At 41.8% G+C, this 12900-nt stretch overlaps 1 protein-coding gene across 3 annotated transcripts in view; it reads left to right on the forward strand.

Moving 5' to 3' along the window:
* Positions 1–7226, forward strand: part of PELI1 (pellino E3 ubiquitin protein ligase 1) — a 51446-nt gene extending 44220 nt beyond the window's left edge. For all 3 annotated transcript variants that reach the window (XM_084798082.1, XM_084798084.1, XM_084798083.1), the window contains exons 4-7: positions 934–1035; positions 3899–4096; positions 4186–4374; positions 4898–7226. In XM_084798082.1, the coding sequence (XP_084654208.1) occupies positions 934–1035; positions 3899–4096; positions 4186–4374; positions 4898–5464 (1056 nt within the window). In that variant the 3' untranslated portion in view covers positions 5465–7226. The remainder of the gene's footprint in view (positions 1–933; positions 1036–3898; positions 4097–4185; positions 4375–4897) is intronic.
* Positions 7227–12900: the final 5674 nt, after the last annotated feature.

A 12900-nucleotide genomic window follows, 5' to 3' on the forward strand; every position in this document is an offset into this window, starting at 1 on the left:
AGCCTCAAACTCACAGTGATCCACCTGCCTCTGCCTCCTGAGTGCTGGGATTAAAGGTATGCGCCACCACTGCCTCCGCCGTCGCCACCACCACCACCCGGCATGTTGAGACATTTGTTACCTATTAAAGATTAGCTAAAAAGCAAATCAAACATTTCCCCCTTTTTGCTCTGTATAATCATCTTGCAGTAACGAAGTCCTCCCCCTTTTGATATTATCTTCAACTCATTAACATAGAAACACCTGAAAATAAAACTTGTTCTTTTTAACAGTGGACTTCAGTTTAGGATAACTCAAAATTGTGGCCATCAGAATTGCATCTATTTTCTCCTGTAATGTTTAATTATTCTGTATAATTTTCTGTATCTGGTCCAGTATATGGGAAAATTTGTCATCTGTAGGATAAGAAAATAAACTGATATGTAATCTTAACTTTATATATAATTTTTATATCACTATTAAAATATGGGATTTTTTTTCCTTGTGAAATTTTGAATTTTTTCCTTATCAGAGATATATATATTGGCTGTTCCGTTTCGATTTCCACATGGTACTTTATATTAGTTCCCTTATAATTTAAAGTGCTTTTAAGAGAAACAGACTTTTAAGAATTTGTATTTTTATTTGGTGACTATTAAAAAGTATTCTATAACTTTGTGATGAAGGCACAGTCACAATTGAAGTTATAGAATTTCCCACCTCTGCCCTAAATTCCAGGGGTGAAATACATGTGTGTGACAAATAGCTTACCTTTTTAGTTTTTTGTTTTGTTTTTTGAGACAAGGTTTCTCTGTAACCCTGTCTGTCCTTGAACTCACAGAGATCCACCTGCCTCAGCTTCCCGAGTGCATGCACATAGTTTACCTTCTTTAGTGAAGAGATTTTCTGATTTGATTGACGGCTAATTTTTGCTGTCAACCTTTTCATTTATAGGCAATAAGCAACAAGGACCAGCACAGCATCTCCTACACTTTATCTCGAGCCCAGACGGTGGTGGTTGAATATACTCACGACAGCAACACTGATATGTTCCAGGTACTATAGCATGATTGTTTCTCCTTAAAAATGAAAAAGTTAAAAATCTGTTGTCAGTGACTTTGCTGTGATCAGATTAATTATGCTTTCATGATATATCTGTTTAAAATACGTATTGAAACCTCAGATCTAAAAGTCTTTGTAGTGTGGTATAAAGATGGGCTGTCAAGCTAGAGGTGGCGCAGGGGTTAAGAACACTTGCTGCTCTTACAGAAGACCCGGTTTGCTTCTCAGCTCCCACATTAGGTGCCTCACAACTTCCTGTAGCTCCAGTTCCAGGGGATCTAACCTCCAAGGGCACTAGGCACACACACTTGCACATGCATGCGTACTGACACTCACACATGTGCATGAGATAAAAATAAAAAAGAGAGAGGGAGGGACTCTGGGATCTAAATTCCTGGTAAGCATTTCTTAGCTACTCTGTGCCACCACGTCCTCCTCTGTGGAGTGCAGAGAGCAGCCTCTCCCTTGGGAGCTGAGAATAAGCAGCTCCGAGCCAGCTGTCTGGTGAACTCTCAGCGAATATTAGTTGTTGTTATTGCAAACAAGAAACTCAGAGATGCTCTGCACATGGTTAGGATTTTTTCTTTCTTTCTCTTTTTCTTTTTTCTTTTTTTTTTTCCCCCTGCCACCTCCTCCTTTCCTCTCTAAGTCACCAAAAGTACAGGCAATTTCTAACTATTTACATCAACTGTAGGGATTTGGTTTTCAGCACACATCTGGTCAGAGCTACTGGAATAATAAAAGTTTCTCCTGGTGGCTCCCATCCCCTGTGCCAATTTTTATATACTGATAAGTTATAGAGCAGTGATGACCAAAGACATAAAATTCTTGATATTTTCTCCCTTAAGATTAGATTTTCTAAAGAAACCTAACTAGAATTCACTGTCAATTAAAATTATTGTCCCAATTAGTTTTTCTTCATAATATTAAATGAAAAGCCTAGAGATGTATTTAATTTTGATCACTAGCAAAGTATTTTTGAGGTTGATCTCTCTTCTAACCCTGTAAATGAGACATAGAATTTTTTTAAGAATAGTATCTTTACAGTTAGTGTTAGAAAATGGGTGCTTGTTTCTCCTTGTTTTTACTAAACTAAACAACATCCTTAGTGATGAAAGGTTGGATCATGATAAAATAACAGAATTAACAGAATAGTGTTTTTTTATTACATTTTTATCAACAAGCGATTAAAATGTATGTGGTTAGCTTTTTTAAAAAATCAAGATAATATATAGCTGTTTGGTCACAGATTTGAAATTTAACTTCAAAAAGTACCTTGTATTTATTTATCTCATCCTTTGTAGTTGGCTCCTTGTTTTCCTAAGTTAATTTTCCAGTATCAGAAAATTTCTACATGTGTCATCCCTGTGGAAAATGGACTTTGTCTGCACTACAGACCCTAAGAAAACAGTCTAGTAAACTAGGTCATCTTTGAGAAATGAATTATCTACGTTCTGAGCTGAGTAAGAACATTCCTGTTGAGTCTGTCAGGTAGAAATTCAGATTGCAGTCCAGTTAAATATGTAGGTACTCCCTGTGTCTAAATATGAAGTGTAGACTTCCAGTGGGGACAATCTGATGGGGACGATAGGCACCTAAAAGACTTGACAGCCTTTTCCTAATTTGTACCTTATAACCAGGTTTAGTAGGACTTTTGACACCAACCGGTACAAAGACCTTCTGGGGCAGGGGAGGGGGCGGGGAAGACATCAGAGAAACAGTATGGCGTGTGGTAGATTGATGAATCTCCTTATAGCTAGAACATGGTGCATATCAATAACAGGAAATTAGTTTGAATTGACTTTTTTTTTTTTAAGCAAATCTTGAATCAACTTTTATCTCCTGTGGAAAATAAAAACATGCACTGTGGCACAGTTATAATTCCAGCTACGTGGAGAGCAGAGCAGAGGGGCTCCTCGGCTGTCCTCTAGAGCTAGGCCTGCCCCTCACGTGAACGCGTCGTGCGTGTAGAGCGTGGGTGCTCTCTGTGTGCCATCCTTACGTTGTATAGCTCTGTGTTATAATACAGTTCAGATCGAAGTCTTCTGAATGTTTCCACGAAACCAGTGACACATGTCACTTTTGTCATCTGTTCCATTCAAGATGCAAGTGCCCTGTTTACAAGCCAGTACTTTAAATGGTTTACCCTGACCCCCGCCTCACCCAGGACTCCAGCTAGAAACATTTCTACTCAGAAATGAAAAAAATAGCTGGGTTAGGACAGACCCTACAGCCTACACAGAGAATTCCTTCCTGTGCTGCCACAAAGTCCCTTTGAGGCACCGTTCTTTGAAGTTTGGTTATTTGATGTCTCAGTCCTTATCAGTGTAAGTGGTCAGAGGAGAAGCTTGTTGCTAAAAGCAAGGACTGACAGCTGGGAATGTAAGGGAAAGGGGTGAGCGCTGTTACAGAGTCCACGCACAGCTCCTGAGCACAGCAGCAGTGTAGCTGTCTATCAGTGCTGCCCACAGTGTGATGTTCTAGCGTCGTCATAAAAGACTGACACATTTTCACTGTGTTGTTACGGTGGGGCGCTATATGGCGGGAATCTGACACAACTCCGTCTTAAAAGGGCTGAAGCCTGCAGCCATCTCAGAATCTCAGCCACATTGTATTCCTTATTCCCCAAGGGTTGTGGAAATTTCATCACTTGTTCCCACATAACTCTATGCTCCAAGTGACTGCTACATCAGAAAGTGTGACAGATTAATTTTCAAAGGTGTAGATGTCCCCATAGTTAAGTTGCGAGTTTGAGCGTAAGAAATTTCAGAGGCTTAAATGTTTTTACATTATCCCTTTCTTAATGGAATCCACTGTGTTCTTTGAATGAAGTTTTTTGTCTTTTGTTTTCCTTTAGATTGGTCGGTCAACTGAAAGTCCTATTGATTTTGTAGTCACGGACACAGTTCCTGGAAGTCAGGGTAACTCTGACACGCAGTCAGTGCAAAGCACTATATCAAGGTTTGCCTGTAGGATCATATGTGAGCGCAACCCCCCCTTTACGGCTCGGATTTATGCAGCAGGATTTGACTCATCAAAAAACATCTTTCTTGGGGTAAAAAGCTTTTTCTTCCCTAACGCACTCTTTTATACAGTTTTTATTTCCAAATTACACATAAATACAAGTGCACTCTTCCTTTATAGGAAAAGGCGGCCAAGTGGAAGACATCTGACGGGCAGATGGACGGCTTGACCACTAATGGAGTTCTTGTGATGCACCCACGTAACGGGTTCACGGAGGACTCCAAGCCTGGAGTGTGGAGAGAAATCTCAGTCTGCGGGAATGTGTTCAGTCTCCGCGAAACCAGGTCAGCCCAGCAGAGAGGGAAGATGGTAAGTCCTCACGTGTAGCCTCTTTTTACTACAATAAACAGACAAAAGATGAGTTGGACTGAATTGTGTGTGTGTGTGTGTGTGTGTGTGTGTGTGTGTTTCAGCAAAGGTCTTAGACATGTTGCTGACACATGAAAACTAAAACTGTCAAGCACTGACTTCCAAATACTAATTCTAGAGGTGTTTTGTTCCAGGTAGGAAAGTTTAGGCATCTGTTCTTTGTGTATGTCTTTGACTGTACTTATAATTAAAAATAACTAGGTTTGTTGATTAGCCAAATGATTAAATCATAAGTTGTCTTTTGGCTAGAAAGAGAAAAGTTACTATTCAGTGTGTTACTGTTGATTTTCAAATTTAGCATTTTTTTGTAACTGCTACTAAAAGTTGTTCTTCCAGATTGCACACAGATGGAAACTTCGTTAGGTTTAGCAGGTAACCTAGGAGGTCTCCTGTCTCCTTGGGACTTGCTGAAGATCTGGTGCAACACAGTGGTAACTGTGCTTTTGATTCTTTTTTCCTTCAGGTGGAAATTGAAACCAATCAGCTACAAGACGGCTCCTTAATTGACCTTTGTGGGGCAACCTTGCTGTGGCGTACTGCAGAGGGTCTTTCCCACACTCCTACTGTGAAGCACTTAGAAGCTCTAAGACAGGAAATCAATGCAGCAAGACCTCAGTGCCCTGTAGGGTTCAACACACTAGCCTTTCCCAGTATGAAGAGGAAAGATGTTGTAGATGAGAAGCAGCCATGGGTCTATCTAAACTGCGGCCATGTTCATGGCTACCATAACTGGGGAAACAAAGAAGAACGCGACGGAAAAGATCGTGAATGTCCTATGTGTAGGTCTGTTGGTCCCTATGTCCCTCTGTGGCTTGGATGTGAAGCTGGATTTTATGTGGACGCCGGCCCTCCCACCCATGCCTTTAGCCCTTGTGGGCACGTGTGTTCAGAAAAGACAACGGCGTATTGGTCCCAGATCCCACTTCCTCATGGTACTCACACTTTTCACGCAGCCTGTCCCTTTTGTGCACATCAGTTGGCTGGTGAACAAGGCTATATCAGACTTATTTTCCAAGGACCTCTAGACTAACAGCTATACTCTAGGACTACATTATAAGTTTATAAGCTAAGTGAGTTGGGTTTTCTGACCCATTGTCCATGTAAGTTTCTCTGCTCTGCTCATTTGCATTAAGATGAAGAATTTTTTAAAATATTTATAATAGCAATTTCTGAGAAAAATCTGGGAAACTCAAACAAAGGAATTTTTGAAAGCTCCAGACTTCTGAATTCTGAGTTTTGAAAATATATTTTGAGGAGAAAAAGACATAGTCTAATTTGATGCCTTCGTTTTAGTGTTTTTGAATCACCACCCATCCTCAGTGTTGAGAAGTTGTTCTGTATAACTGAGGGCCTGTTGGTTCAAACTATGTTAGTTTACAATTTGTTGCAAACATTGTAAAATACAGCAACATGTATATTCATTTTTTTCTATTTATCTTTATCATAGAAAATACCTTAGAATGTCGTGATAGGCTAGCATGGTAACGACGGTGTCGCACACCTTGGTGTGAGTGGTAGTTAGCGGGCACGTAGCTCAAGGATTGCGAAGTTAAGGAGAAAGACAGGAGAGCTTCCCTCCCTCAGCCCCACATAAGTAAGGAATTTGATGAACTAGAATATTTCATAAAACCAGATTCATATTAATTATTACCATTGTCTAAGATGTGTTTGTTTTTAACCACATTGAAGTTAATCAGAAAATGTTTTCCTTAATGTTTCTCTCAAGTGTAGTACTATAACAAAAGTTAATGCTCAGAAACGTTTTATATGCTCCTTTGAATATGCAATTTAATCTAGATGATCTATTTTTCTCCCATGATAACTGATCTGTTTTTAGTGCCGGCAACATTTGGCAAGTTTATTTTTTTGGATATAAACTGTGGTTCATCTGTTCACTGTTTCTAAAAAAAAAAGAAAAAGAAAAAGAAAAAAATCCTATGAGAAAGTGAATAAATTAACAAGAAATTAACAAGAAAAGAAAATTACTTGATTTGCTTTTAGAAAAATAAAAAGTGTTTTGTTACTTATTCTGTATTTGGGTTATTCCAGGCATTAGAGAGTCTAGAGCTGTGAGGCGTGAGTGACAATAGTACCTCCCTTTGTACCTGGCAGACCAGCCTTAACTGTGGGCCTGACTCCCGAGGCCAGTGACCGCAGAGCAGGGCATTCCGCAGGGTCTCTTTCCAGTGTGTGACAGCAAGGCAGTGTCTTCTCACCCCAGCCTTGTGTCAGATGCACAGAAGTACAGACACGTGCACTACACCAGACCCTTTCAACACTCGTAGAAGTCGGTGTTCTTTAGATTAGATAGAGTCATCTTTCAGTCTTTGGACTTCTTTTCCTTTAGTTTGAAAAATTGTATAATACTTAATTGACTATTGTCAAATTTATGTATGTGATAGTATAGCTTTAATTTATCTTACCACATCAATGTTTTGATTTTAAAAATTAAAACAGAAAAAGTCACTTAGAAGCCATGAACTATTTGATTTGATTTGATTGTCAGAATTTCTTGTTTTTAAAATGATCGTTTGGGTTCACTCAGGAAATGCATGTCAAGAAATTTGTATTATAAGTTAGCTGTGATATATCAGTACCTGCTGGTTATTACCCTCTTTTCAAAGAATTTAATGGATTCTGAAGTTTTCTCGTCACATATTTTGTGACTAATGCAAGGAAATCTCGTCTTGTGTTGTGTGTGTTCTTGTCATTTCTGTTGAGGCTATATATTGTAGCTTAATTTTTATTTGCAATTAATTTATTCAAACTAAGTAAATACTTTTCAAAATAGATATGTGACTTTGTCTCTGTGGGTTCCTTTTTGCACAGTTGAGAATGGGAAGCCAGAGTGATAAGTCTGCCCCAGACTAAACAGACCACCCCATTTTCTGGCGTAATCATGTGTAACACATAGAGTTGTCATTTAAGGGAGCACTGCACATGTCCGGGTCTCTGCAGGAGTTGGTGCAGCCGAGGCAGCAGGAACCTTTATGAGGTTAGGCCTGTGACTGAGCTACCTGCATTGCACTCATGACAATACAGGCTCCGTGTTCTTCCCCAAAGCCCTGGGCTTTCTCTCCTTTCAGCTAAGAAAAGAAAACATGGCTCACTTTCTATGACATTCATTTTTAAAACACAGGAGTATAAATCATCAGTTGGGTAGTTTTTGTTCAAGCACTTTGACTAGTAGTTCTGTTTCTTTGGCAGTGCTGTGCTTTCCCATCTGAATTAAAGAGCTTTAGGGAGTGGGCAGATGCCTCAGTGGTTAAGAGCACTTGCTGCTCCTGCAGAAGACCCACATCCTGTGGTTTACACCACTTTTGGCTGCCTCCAGGGAATTCGGTGCCCTCTTCTGGCCTCTGTGAGTGCCTGCATCTGCATGCATGCGCGCGCGCGCGCGCGCGCACACACACACACACACACACACACACACACACACACACACACACAGCAAATATATGCACATAAAATAAGTATGTAAAGAAGGAAAGAAATGTCCATATTTTGGCCAAAGGAAAAAAGTTTGTATGTACTTTTCCTAAATGGACTGTCAAGGAGGTAACCCTTAAGGCTGCTTGTGTCAAAGCGATCTTTGTATTTAGGTCCTTAACTTGACCAGCATTCTGTTTCTATTCATGTCGCCTGTTATAGATCCTAAAGGGCAGGCAGGCAGGCACAAGTATCTTTGCCAGGCTACCCCATCCTACCCCACCAAGTGGTCCTGGAAATCAGAAGTTAAGGCCTACACACACCTAGCAAGCAATCTCCTCTAAGAGCTGTATCTTACCAGCTTTTTTGAAGTTGTAATTGCTCGCTTTGCTCTTAGGAAAAATCTTACAGAACAGGATAAAAATAAGTGATTGCAAATAAATAATTACTCTGTCATTTGAGTATTCTTCCTCAGGTTGTCATGGGACCCATGAGTGATAGTGACTTTCTGACACAGGCTGAAAACACCAATAGGTGTTTGTCCAGTTTCTCTTTAAAGTTATAAACAACTTTTAAAACTGTGGCACTTCAGCTCAGTGCGTTTGTGCAGTCAACTCAAGAGACAACTTTCCATTGCTTTTTCTCCTGTAGCGGATCAGGTCAGCAGAGCTCCATATATCTACCCTCTTCCTGGACCTCACACTGCCTTCCAGGAGTGCACCTGGGTGCGTTCTAGCACCTTCCATGCCCATCGCTCATTCCTATAGAGCTATATCTGAATGCCTGGTGTGCACAGGCTGTATTCTACTTATTGAATGACATAGCAAGCAGAAAGGATCCCTACCTTGATTATAAATCCAGTAGGAGGAGATGTGAGCAAGAAAAAGTAAAAGCTCCAACAGTGGATAGCAGGCCATACTAGCCGGACAAAGAAGCAGGAAGGGGAGGTGGAGAGGGTCCTGTGTCGGGTTGGGACCAGAGGAATCCGTACTTGGAGGTGGAGTTTGAAGGAGGTGAAGGCTGCTGGTACTATGCAGAAAAAAGAGGAAAATCAGCCGTCAATGGCCCTGAAATGAAAGCATGCCTCTGGTACTCTAAACATGAAGGAGGGCAAGTGTAGCTGCATGGTATGAGCTGGGGGGCGGGGTTGAACTAGATCCTGAATGGCCTCCGTGTGGCATGGGAGGACAGAAGGGGGAGGGCAGGAAGGTTGGCGTAATCCTGGAGAGATGAGGCAGGGACTTGGGTCATGGTGGTGGGGAGTGAAGATGGTTTGAAAACTGCTCGCGTCTTGGGTGTGTTTTGGGGGCACAGCTGACAGATGAGGTGCAGGTCATGGAAAGGCATCAAGAACAGCTGCTGCAGACTGAGGAGCTGCTCACTGGGGGAGGCGTGGGTACGTGCATGCGAGCACATGTTCCATTAGCCTCCACCTGGGGGGATGGAACTGTCATTTATCAAATTAGTTATGATGCAGAAACCATTCAGGAAGACACACTGATCGTAAATTTGGACTATACTCAAGGACATCAAGACTAGATGGGGTTTTTGTCAAAGGTAGGTGTTTGCACTTTGTTCATGGTGCTGGGAATTGACTGTGCAGTCTCGACAGTGCTAGGCAACGCTCTCTGTGGACCTATACTCCGTACAGTATTATCAGGATCTCATGTAGTCCAGGCTAGCCTTGAACCCAAGATCTCCTACCTCTCCCTCCTGAGTGTTGAGATTATAGCCACCTTTTTTTTTTTTTTGCCACCAAAGTTCTCAACCATTATAATTGGTGTTGTCTGTACACTCTGTGCTCTCTTAGAAAAAAATTAAAAAGTATTTCCCTTGATGGATGGTGAACTTCCTTTTATTGAAATAGAGTTGGCTCAGCTCTTGGTGTGTCTCTGCTTTAGCTACCCTCTGAGGAAATGCAGTTCTTTTCAATGACTTTCCTATTCTGATGAATTTATCTTACCTACTAATATACTTTTTTAAAAGAAAGGTCCTCAGAGGCCAGCAACAGTGATGAGCGAGTACAGACATAGATGAGTTGACCCATATGGTAGAAAAAGAGAACCAACTGCTGTAAATAGTTCTTTGGCCTCCACACGTATGTATGTCACATAGCACATGCACCCCAAACACACCAGGACATACAATAAGTAAAACGTACTTTTAAAAATTACTTTTAAATTAAAAAATAAAGTGCAGTTTTTTTAAATATTAACAATTACTGGCTTCCTATCTTTTTGACATAACACATTTTTTTCCCTTAAACCTTAAAACAACAGTGACACATTTGGAAAGGAGAGCTCTCAAGCTTGTTTTATGAATCTAGACTTTAGAATCTGCTTCCTTGAAGGACGTATGTTTCTCTCTGGTAACTGTCCATGGAAGGTTAGTAAGTAAAATGGAAAACTTTCCCAGGAACTGTCCTAGACTGCCCAACGGGAATTACTGGTCTGGGCACTGTGATGGGTCTTCTTGTCAGATTATAAACCCATCTTTGTGAGTCTGAGGAAACCCACTGAGTGTTTGCTGTATGCCAGTCACAGTTACAAACACAATGTTGAGAACCCAAGTCCCCCCTGTGAGGGAGGGACTGTTATTTGGAAACCCATCACAGCAATGTAATTTGCCCAAGGGTCACGTGGTTTATAACCGAAGGACTCACAGCTTCGGTGGCCAGGCAGTAGTGACACATGCCTTTAATCCCAGCACTCGGGAGGCAGAGGCAGGCAGATTGCTGTGAGTTTGAGGCCAGCCTGGTCTACAAAGTGAGTTCAGGACAGTCAAGGATAAACAGAAACCATGGGAGGGGCATGGGGGTCAGGATAGGGACTTGATTTGTGAATGTTTCCCCATTTTAGTGAGAACACATTGAAGGATTCTTGTCAGTACAAGTTGATGAATTAAGTAATTACGGTCATAGCATATTTAAGACACAGGGTAAATGTTCAAAAACTATTTCTCAATAAGCAGAGAAAACCAATTAAGCTATCATGACAAACTCTAATAAAAAAAATAACAAAAAGAATGAAGGCTATGGAAACTGTTGATTCTATCAGGAAACGTGTTTACCTTGGCTGAACAGAGGATTTACACAGCGTGTAGCGTGGCACTAACCTGAACTTCAGCAAGATAATGAGAAAATCCGTGAGGAGTGCTGCAAGAGAACCGGAAAAGCACTCGCCCAGAGAAAAGTAACACCGAGTGTCACACATAGATAGCTTCAGCTGTCAGCTTGACACAGACCTAGAGTCACCTTGGAAGAGGGGACCTCTGCTGAAGAGTGGCTGTGGCCGTGTCTGTGAAGCGGTTTCTCCATTGCCAGCTGGTGTAGGAGGACCCAGCCCACTGTGGGCAGAGCCATTCCTAGGCTGGTGAGCAAGCCTGTGAGCAGTGTTCCTCGGGGCTCTCAGCTTCAGTTCCTGTCTCCGGGTTCCCATCCTGAGCTCCTGGCTTCCTTCTTTGATGGGCTGTAGCCAGGAAGCTAAACTACATATCCCTACCTCAGTTTTACAACAGCAACAGGACAGCAAACTAGAAAGCTAAGTGTAACTTCAGTGTTTGGTACCCAGATGAGAAAAAGCATAGAAGGCGGCCAAGGAAAAATTAATGTCATTTTAGATGGTCCTGAACTTTTATTATATCGCTGTTGTGACTTTTTATTTTTATTTATTTATTTTGGTTTTTTGAGACAGGGTTTCTCTGTGTAGCCTTGGCTGTCCTGGACTCGCTTTGTAGACCAGGCTGGCCTCGAACTCACAGCAATCCGCCTGCCTCTGCCTCCCGAGTGCTGGGATTAAAGGCGTGCGCCACCACGGTGCTGTTGTGACTTTTAAAACTGGATGTAAACTAAAAAGGATCCTGCTTGCAGTCAAGTTGCAGATGAGGAAACCAAGTCTGTCCAGATAAGTCAGCCACCCAGTAATAGGTACATGGCGTTAGCCCCTTGGTCTACTGTATCTGTTCTCGTAATCTGTTTGCTGAAACAGGCTCTCACTCTGTAGCCCTACACTGGCCTAAAACTCACTGTGTAACCAGGCTATACCCTAGGCTGGCTTTGAACTTTTGGCAGTTCTCCTGCCTCCGCCTTCTGAGTGCTGGAATTCCACGTATGAGCCGCCGTGCCCAGTTTATCCCAATACACCTGATTAACATTTGAGTCACCAAGACTTAGTAATAATCTCATGACTTAATTGTTGGCACACAGGTAATACATTGCATTTAGGAACTTTCATTTCTAAATTCTGAGTGTCCACAGTGGTGGAAGTACCTTGTCATGTGACCAGAGGTTCCCACGTGTGTGGAACGCTCTGCTTCAGATTTCATTAAACCTAGCTGGCTTGGGGGCCTGTGTGGCAGTGGCACACACTTGATCCCAGGTCTTGGAGGCAAAAGCAGGCAGATCTCTGAGTTTGAGGCCAGCCTGAGCTACATAATGAGTTCCAGGACAGCCAGGACTACAGAATAGATCTTGTCTCAAACAACAAAGACTATTTGGATTTTGGGAGTAAAAGACGAAAGAAAAATCAAGAGTTCTACCTGATAATGGTGACAAACCTGTATTCCCAGATACTGGGTAGGCTAAGATAGGAAGATCACATGTGCTCAAAGGCTCGGGATTATAGGGAGAACTGCCCTCAACCAACCAAATGAAGAAGAAAAACCAAGCCCACCCGTTTCACTTTGGGGCTCTCGGTAAGCTAGTATAAGTCACTCAGCATGTGTTATCCACTCAGAAAGTCAGAGTGCTTGGCTAGTAACTTAATTCCTGGTAACATTTTGATACTTGACCTGGGGGTGGTAACACTAACAATCACTGTATAGTCAAGCAACTAAATACCTACTCTCAAGATAGTTGAATAGTCTTGTGAATGCCAGGTGCTCATACAGTGCAGGTACCAACTAAAGGGCGGCCATTTGCTCTAAGTAAACTAGAAACTAAATGAAGAGAGTAAGAAAATATCAAGACAAGCCTTTTGGGGGCCTGTGCAGTCATACCTGTAGCTCTCTGTCGGGGGCTTGAAACTCAGTACCTGGGAA

The sequence above is a fragment of the Acomys minous genome, assembly GCF_964271855.1.
Source record: "Acomys minous genome assembly, chromosome: 10".
In the NCBI taxonomy this organism is placed as follows: Eukaryota; Metazoa; Chordata; class Mammalia; order Rodentia; family Muridae; genus Acomys; species Acomys minous.